The sequence below is a fragment of the Chlorocebus sabaeus genome, chromosome 6 (assembly GCF_047675955.1).
Source record: "Chlorocebus sabaeus isolate Y175 chromosome 6, mChlSab1.0.hap1, whole genome shotgun sequence".
Classification (NCBI taxonomy): Eukaryota; Metazoa; Chordata; class Mammalia; order Primates; family Cercopithecidae; genus Chlorocebus; species Chlorocebus sabaeus.
The window spans coordinates 2,964,243-2,972,960 of NC_132909.1; the positions used below are offsets into that span (position 1 = coordinate 2,964,243).

An 8,718-nucleotide genomic window follows, 5' to 3' on the forward strand; every position below is an offset into this window, starting at 1 on the left:
GCTGGGATTACGGGCGTGAGTCACTGTACCCGACCATGAAGGTTTTTTTGTTTGTTTTGTTTTTTTGTTTTTTGAGACAGGGTCTTGCTCTGTTGCCCAGGCTGGGGTGCAGTGGCAAGATCTCAGCTCACTGCAACCTCCACCTCCTGGCTTTAACTGATTCTCCCATCTCAGTCTCACAAGTAGCTGGGATTACAGGGCTGTATCAACACACCTGGCTAATTTTTGTATTTTTAGTACAGATGGGGTTTCACCATGTTGGCCAGGCTGGTCTCCAACTCCTGACCTCAAGTGATCCGCCCGCCTCAGTCTCCCAAAGTGCTGGGATTACAGGCGTGAGCTACTACGCCTGGCCTTGGCCATGTAGATTTCTTTCACACCTTCCTTATTCCTTCTTCAGAAACTGAGGCCCCATGAGGGGAAGCTGGTAGCCGAGGGTCTTTTCAGGTACCTGTGGCCAAATTAGGCCCAGATGTTAATGCTCTTATCCACGGCTGAAAAGCCCGAGAAACTAAGAAGAGCTGTGGACGCACAGACTGGCAGAGACACTGAGAGGGCACTGCAACCGCACTGCACAGATGAGCAAAGGGAGGCAACTTCAGCATTTCCTCTTCCTCTCTAAGCACCTCCAAAAGGCCTGCTCGGGGAGCTCTGGCCACCGTTCTCAGGCAACCGCGTGACGTTTTTACTGACACTGAGGGCTGGAGACGGTCCCCTTTCCAGGCAGCTATGTGTCCATTTCCTAGAGAGGGAAACTGAGTCCCAGAGAAGGTGGGTGTGGCTGGAGGCCATGGGTCAGGCACAGGCAAGAACCATGCCCTGAATAAACGTCTTGGGACTCTCTGACTTCTTTCCCTGGCATCACAACGGATCCCAGTGCCCATTTGTCACATAAGGAAACTGAGGCTGAGGTCTTCGATGAAGCCTGGCAGGGGTCGGGGTCACACACGGAGGGCAAGTCTGTCCAAGCCTTCAAGGTCATTCTGACTGATCTTTGAGCCCTCGCAATACAGGACGCGGGCCCAACACCATTTCCAGCACAAAATGGCGCCTCGTAGAAAAATGTAGCCGGAGTTTCAGCGCCCACCTCCACCACGGTTCAGAAGAGGGGGCGCGGGCGGCAGCGCACACCTCATTTGCATGTATAAAAAATTAGCAGATTTCGTTGGCTGGGAGCGGTTTGATCTGCACGAAACTGGGTCTGTATTGGTCGCTATCCATTCCTGCCCGCCCTCTGACCGGTCTGTCAGCCATTGGCCCAAGAGAGTCTCGTGACCCACCAGTCACGAAGGCGCATCCCTATTGGCCCCAGCGCCTTCTATCACGCGTTTAAAACCCCGAGTCCCGCCTCTTCTCGCCACGCTCCAGCCTCCAGGAAGACCGTTAGTCGCGTGCGCGACTTCCTCGGCGTCAGGGCGCGCGCGCGCGCGCGCGCGTAGGCCGGGCCGTGGCGGCGTCTTATTCAAACGGCCCAATCAGCGGCCGCGTCGCCTTCCCCGTCCCCTTCCTCTCTACTTCCCCTTTTCAGCCTCTCCGTTCTTTGAGAACCCTCCCCGACCCCCGCGGGCCCCCATTGGCCGGCCCGCTACCCAGCCCTCTCCGCCACTTCCCTAGCTTCTGACCATAGTTTGCGGGGAAGGGAGCGAGCGCGTCGAACACCAAGGAACGTGCGCGCTGACGTCACGGTTGAGGCTCGGGGGCTGAGGGGCCGCGGAGGGCGTGGCCTGCGGGCGGCTTATAAAGAGGCCGTGGTGCGCGCGCGGTCGGCTCAGTGCTGCCGGGCACCGGGGCGGAGTATTGGTGAAGGCTGTTCGCGGCGGACGTCGGAGGCAGCGGGGAGCCGAGCGGGGCCGCCGGGGCCTCTCCAGGGCCGCAGCGGCAGCAGTTGGGCCCCCCGCCCCGGCCGGCGGACCGAAGAACGCAGGAAGGGGGCCGGGGGGACCCGCCCCCGGCCTGCCGCAGCCATGGTAAGCGCGGCCCAAGAGGGTGGTCGGGGGTTTCCCTGAGGGAGGAGGTGGAGTCTCAGGGGCCTCACGATGGGCGGCCTTGAGGGATTTGAGGGCCAGCCTGGGGGTCCCTGACCCGGGATGGGCCCGAGGGCCTTCCTGCAGGCAGAGCAGGAGCTCGGGCGGCCCCCAGTCTCCCTGGCGGCGAGGGCTCCGGGCGCTTTGCGGCCCGCCCATGGGTGTTACCAGGAGCAAGGACGCCCCGCCGCCATCTCCAGACCTGAGCCGGGGTTTCAAGGATGCTCTAACCAAAAATTAGTGGATAAGGGGGAGAGAGTAGATCTCTGGCCTACGTGGAACCACTGGGGCCCAAGCAGGGTTAGGAGCGGGCTTTGGGGGTTTCTGGGGTGGATGGAGTTATGTGCAAGCCCCCCCGCGGGAACCCGCCCCCATTTCTGTTGGAAACTGTGCCTGGGCTGGTGGCCTGAAGCATTCTGGGTGAGGGTCTGGGAGTTCAAGGGTGATTGACAGCCTGGGGCCACTGAGTCAAGACTTGGGCAGTCTCAGCATCTTTAGGCCCTGGGGGAAGCCCAGCTCTTAACACCCGCTCACCCTGCTCTCCCATCCGTGCCCAGAACTCCAACGTGGAGAACCTGCCCCCGCACATCATCCGCCTGGTGTACAAGGAGGTGACGACACTGACCACAGACCCACCCGATGGCATCAAGGTCTTTCCCAACGAGGAGGACCTCACCGACCTCCAGGTCACCATCGAGGGCCCTGGTGAGTTTGGAAGGAAAGAGGGAAGGGGCTGCTGCTTAGATCCTCCATCACCCCACCGGGAAGTACCTGTTACAGGCTGGCCTTGTGTCAGGTGCTGGGGATGCAGTCGTGGACAGGGCAAGACGCCACAAATGACAATTATGTACTTTATTCCACTAAGAGTTGAGAAATACCTGGTCACTGAGTTAGTATATCATGGGACGGTACTCTAGATTTGAAGCAAGGCTTTCAGACATGGCTTCCCTGGGCCTGAGGGTGGGTAGGAATTAAGTAGGAATGGGAAGAGAGTTCCAGGTGGTGGGAATGGTGTCAGCAAGGGCCTGGGAGGGTGGGCCAAATGATCTCAAACTCCATCCTGCTGTGAGTGTCAGGGCTGAGGAAACCAGGAGATGCAGATCGTGGGGAGACAGGTCATGAATACCCACAGGCTTTGCGGAGTGATTTAGAATTCTGTTTCATGCAAGCTACATCTCTGTTATCACCAGAATGCCTACAAAGTCGGGATTTGAGCAGAGCCTGTGAAGTGTGAAGGAACAGTCTAGTCCGCTGTGGTTACGGTGGTAGGTGGTCAGGGCAGACCTGAAAGTGGTGACAGTTGAGGGCCCTTCATGCCTTGCTGCAGGGGGCACGGGATCATGAGAATGGGAAGGCTCCCAGGAAGGCCCTGGGGCAGGTGGAGCTGGGTGCGTGGTAAAAACACATGAAGAAAGTTGATGGTGAAGCTGCCGAGGTCTTTTAGGGCTTCTAGGCCCCTGGAAGGAGTTTGTAGAGGAAGCTGGTGGAAGGTTCAAAGCAGGGGTGTGACAGATCCCTCCAAAGTTCCTATCTGACTATAGTGAGGAGAGCTGGCCTGGCAGAGGGAAGAAATCAGAGGCCAGCCAGGAAGCCAGCCTTGGAAATGGGATGAGATCCAGGGGAGGACCTAGTGGGCCATGCTCAGACTGCTGATGGGCTAGCGGAGGGACAGTATTTTGACCCATGCAAGTGGGTGAGCGGGAGAAGTGTTGACTGAGGTGGGAGACTGTGGAGTTGACAGACAGTTGGATCCTTGATCTGAAAGGCATATAAGTGGGCATCTTATAGGAAGATAAGTGCATACTCGGGTCCCTGCCACCTGGGAAGGGCCTGTGACCGGAGTGTGGTCACTTGGGCTGAGAAGGGGTATCCAGGGGAGTGCAGATTAGCTTGATAGTGACACAGGTGGGGGCTGCAAGATGGGCATCATCTCTCAGGTTCTGGGGGAGGTCCTGTGGCCCCCTAGGAACCCAGCCTTTCCTGTTTTGTTTTGTTTTGTTTTGTTTTCCTCGAAACGGAGTCTTGCTCTGTCACCCAGGCTAGAGTGCCATGCACAATCTCTGTTCACTGCAACCTCCACCTCCTGGGTTCAAGCAATTCTCCTGCCTCAGCCTCCCGAGTAGCTGGGATTACAGGTGTGCACCACCATGCCCAGCTAATTGTTCGTGGTTTTAGTAGAGATGGGATTTCACCATGTTGGCCAGGCTGGTCTCGAACTCCTGACCTTGTGATCTGCCCGCCTCAGCCTCCCAAAGTGCTAGGGTTACAGGCGTGAGCCACCGCGCTTGGCTTTTTTTTTTTTTTAAACAGAGTTTCGCTCTTGTTGCCCAGGCTGGAGTGCAATGGTGCGATCTCGGCTCATTGCAACCTCCGCCTCCTGGTTTCAAGGGATTCTTCTGCCTCAGCCTTCTGAGTAGCTGGGATTACAGGCATGCACCACCATGCCTAATTTTCTATTTGTAGTAGAGACAGGGTTTCTCCATGTTGGTCAGGCTGGTCTTGATCTCCCGACCTCAGTTGATCCGCCCGCCTCACCCTCCCAAAGTGCTGGGATTACAGGCATGAGCCACCACGCCCAGCCTCTTGCTCTTAAGAATTCTGCAGCCTGACTGAGCGTAGTGGTTCCCGCCTGTAATCCCAGCACTTTGGGAGGCTGAGGGGAACAAATTGCTTGAGCCTAGGAGTGCAAGACCAGCTTGGGCAACATAGTGAGACCCTCCAGGCCTGGTGGCACGCCTGTAGTCCCAGCTACTTGGCAGGCTGAGATGGGAGGAACACCTGAGCCCAGGAATTGCAGGCAGCAATGAACTGAGATTGTGCCACTGCAGTCCAGCCTGGGTGACACAAGAGACCCTATTTCAAAAAAAAGAAAAAAAGAATCCTCCAGTCTGATGACAGAGCTGGCAGGGCATCCACCTGCATCACAGCCGGACCATGGAGACTGGACTTTGGGGTGTTAGGTGCCTTGGGAGTCCTGAGTGCCCTGACCCTGTGCCCCTCCCTCCACTGCAGAGGGGACCCCATATGCTGGAGGTCTGTTCCGCATGAAACTCCTGCTGGGGAAGGACTTCCCTGCCTCCCCACCCAAGGGCTACTTCCTGACCAAGATCTTCCACCCAAATGTGGGCGCCAATGGCGAGATCTGCGTCAACGTGCTCAAGAGGGACTGGACGGCTGAGCTGGGCATCCGACACGTACTGCTGGTGAGTTCTGGGCTGAGGCTGGGCCTCCTGCCTCCTGACTCTGGAGGCCCACTGGTGTCTCAGCCATAGCGCTTTGTTTAGTTTTGCTGAATCAACTCTGAAGTGGTTGAAGGTTTCCACATAAAAATCCAGGTTGCGGCCGGGCGCGGTGGCTCAAGTCTGTAATCCCAGCACTTTGGGAGGCTGAGACGGGCGGATGACGAGGTCAGGAGATCAAGACCATCCTGGCTAACATGGTGAAACCCCGTCTCTACTAAAAAATACAGAAAACTAGCCGGGCGAGGTGGCGGGCGCCTGTAGTCCCAGCTACACAGGAGGCTGAGGCAGGAGAATGGCGTAAACCCGGGAGGCGGAGCTTGCAGTGAGCTGAGATCTGGCCACTGCATTCCAGCCCGGGCGACAGAGCGAGACTCCGTCTCAAAAAAAAAAAAAAAAAAAATCCAGGTTGCTAGCTTTCTTGGAAAGATGGACAGTGCCAGACCCAGGACACCAAGTACTGTTGAGAAGTGCCCAGGGGCACCTTGCTATACAACGAGTGGTGAGTTTGTATTATAGGATGGTTTTTCTCTTCTCTCTCTTTCTTTTTAAAAACAAGGATAGGGTAGGCCAGGTGCAGTGGATCACTTGAGGTCAGGAGTTCAAGACCAGCCTGGCCAACATGGTGAAACCCCGTCTCTACTAAAAATACAAAATTTAGCCAGGCGTGATGGCGTGCGCCTGTAGTCCCAGCTACTCAGGAGGCTGAGGCAGGAGAATTGCTTGAGCCTGGGAGGCGGAGATTGCAGTGAGCCAAGATCGCGCCACTGTACTCTAGCCTGGGCGACAGAGTGAGACTCTGTCTCAAAAAATAAATAAATAAATAAAATAAAAAATAAAACAGGGATGGGGTCTCTTTTGTTACCCAGGCTGGTGTCGAACCCCTGAACTCAAGTGATCCTCCCACCTCAGCCTCCCAAAGTGCTGGGCTTACAGGAGCCAGCCACTGCGTCTAGCCTGTAGGACCGTTTTCTGAAAGGTGGAAGTCAAGGGTCTAGTTAGAAGCTTTTCTTTCTTTCCTTCTTCCTTTCTTTTTTTTTTTTTTTAAAAGATACAGGCTCTTTGTTGCCCAGGCTGGAGTGCAGTGGCACAATCATAGCTCACTGTAGCCTTGAATTCCTGGGCTCAGGTGATCTTCCTGCCTCAGCTTCCTGAATGGCTGGTATTACAGGCATGCACCACCATACTTAGTTTTTATATTTTATATTTGTATGGTTTGCAGAGATGGGGTCTCATTAGAGGCTAAAGCTGAGTTTACATGTCGTACAACTCAGTGTTCCAAAGTATCAGTTCAGTGGTTTTTTAATAGCGATAGGGTCCATAAACCAGTGTTTCTCAGCCAGAGGTGATTGTGCCCCCGAAGGGGTATTATGCAGTCAGGAGACCAAAAAGGTTGTCACAACTCGGGGGTGCCACTGGCATCTAGTGGGTGGAGGCCAAGGGTGCTGCCCAAATCCTGCAGTGCACGAGATGGCTCCATAACACGGAATGACCTGGCTGCGGTGTTGCCGAGGTGAAGGCATCCTGGTCTAGGCTGGTGCTCCAAGGTCTCCACAGGCTGCTTGCAGCCTGCTGCCTCCCCACCCTTCCCACAAGCTGAAAAAACATTAACCACATTTCTAACGAGTCCCTGGGGCACCTGGCAGAGAGGGTGGGGAATGGGGTTTCCTGCCATGCACAGGGAGAGGGTTGAGCTCCAAGGTAAACAGACCCCAAACCTTTCCCTCCCACGTGCATCGCCTCCCTTCCCCTGGGGTGTCATTGGAGGCTGCTGGGAACATTGGCACTGAGCTCCAGGCCTACTTGCTGCTAGGTCGACATCTGGGCCTGTCAGGGGCTCAGCCAGCAAGAGAGCCGCAAGAAGGGCAGCTAGACCTGCAGTTTGGGTGCAGTGATGAGAATTAGGGTGGGAATCTGCGTCCTGGTCACCATCAGTGATATCTGCTGAGGCAGACTGTGTGTGTGTCATAGTGGCCACAGAGAGCAAACTGCTGTGGCCAGTTTGCCCAGACCCACTTCAGAAGATCCAGCAGGGGCTGCCGGTCACACCTCTGCACTCCAATTTACCCCTCAGGACGGGCTGATGAAGGGTGTTAAGAGGAATCTCTGGACCACCCTTGAAATGCACCTCAGGCCACCAGTCCTCGTGTCTTGCCCTCTTGTGTATGGTCCAGCCCATCTAGAGTCTTAGAGTCTTAGGCTGTGAACTTGGGATTTCTGATAAAAGACAGTGAGAGGTCAGGATTCATGCTGGATCTAGAAAGATGGGGAGCTTTAGAGTCCAACACGCAGGTGTGAGTTCCTCACATCCTGAGGCCCTGGGGAAGTCTCTTCCCTCTGTCCAGACTCCAGGCCTCATTGAACCAGAGGGCCTCTGAGGTCATGCTGAACTGCACGGAGGCAAATTCAAAACTGTGATAGGACTCAAGTCTGGGGCTCAGACAAGTAGTGGACTCCTGAGACGGGGGCCTTGGCATTTCCCCCATCACCCCGCAAGTTCCACAGAGGACTAGGGACATTTCAAACCACTGGGCCTATGGTATCGTGTCCTTTTGGGAACATGTACTGTAGGCAGGTCACAGGAAAGTAGGCTCTGAGGGAGACAGGGAGCAAAGATGAGGGAGGATGCAGCATAGCATAGGTGGGGCCTGGATCTGCAGCTGAGTTGGGAGCAGAAGGAACAGCCAGAGCGGAGGCCACCATCTTGTGGGGGCCTGGGGGTCCCTGTAGGTTGCCCGACCCTCTGTGACCCTGGGCCTCTTCCCACAGACCATCAAGTGCCTGCTGATCCACCCTAACCCCGAGTCTGCACTCAACGAGGAGGCGGGCCGCCTGCTCTTGGAGAACTACGAGGAGTATGCGGCTCGGGCCCGGCTGCTCACGGAGATCCACGGGGGCGCCGGCGGGCCCAGCGGCAGGGCCGAAGCCGGTCGGGCCCTGGCCAGTGGCACTGCAGCCTCCTCTACCGACCCTGGGGCCCCAGGGGGCCCGGGAGGGGCTGAGGGTCCCATGGCCAAGAAGCATGCTGGCGAGCGCGATAAGAAGCTAGCGGCCAAGAAAAAGACGGACAAGAAGCGGGCGCTGCGGCGGCTGTAGTGGGCTCTCTTCCTCCTTCCGCCGTGACCCCAACCTCTCCTGTCCCCTCCCTCCAACTCTGTCTCTAAGTTATTTAAATTATGGCTGGGGTCGGGGAGGGTACGGGGGCACTGGGACCTGGATTTGTTTTTCTAAATAAAGTTGGAAAAGCAGCTTCTGTGTCTCACAAATGCCCCAGGACCGCTGCATTTGCCACGTGTCTCTGGGAGGTCGGCTCCCCTGCACAGGCCCTGGGTCCTTTAAAGCCTCACGGACTGCAGCAGTAGGTCCATCTAGCTCACCAGCCCTCCTGTTTGAGGATTGGGTCCCCCTCTTTGTTCTGTGGGGGTAGAGCAGTCACAACCCCTCTTTGGAGTCAG

The 8,718-nt window shown here is 56.4% G+C and overlaps 1 protein-coding gene across 1 annotated transcript; it reads left to right on the forward strand.

The window, feature by feature from the left end:
• The first annotated feature begins 1,622 nt into the window (after window positions 1-1,622).
• On the forward strand, window positions 1,623-8,511 carry UBE2S (ubiquitin conjugating enzyme E2 S). Its single transcript, XM_007998158.3, has 4 exons — window positions 1,623-1,967; window positions 2,582-2,729; window positions 5,037-5,227; window positions 8,033-8,511. Exons 1-4 carry the CDS (start codon window positions 1,965-1,967, stop codon window positions 8,357-8,359), a joined length of 669 nt encoding a protein of 222 aa, XP_007996349.1. The 5' UTR covers window positions 1,623-1,964; the 3' UTR covers window positions 8,360-8,511.
• Window positions 8,512-8,718: the final 207 nt, after the last annotated feature.

Excerpts from the sequence above, each read along its gene's own strand:
- UBE2S (XM_007998158.3), top strand. Across the intron at positions 2,730-5,036 it reads GGTCACCATCGAGGGCCCTG|AGGGGACCCCATATGCTGGA; the intron begins GTGAGTTTGGAA and ends CCTCCACTGCAG. Across the intron at positions 5,228-8,032 it reads GCATCCGACACGTACTGCTG|ACCATCAAGTGCCTGCTGAT; the intron begins GTGAGTTCTGGG and ends CTCTTCCCACAG.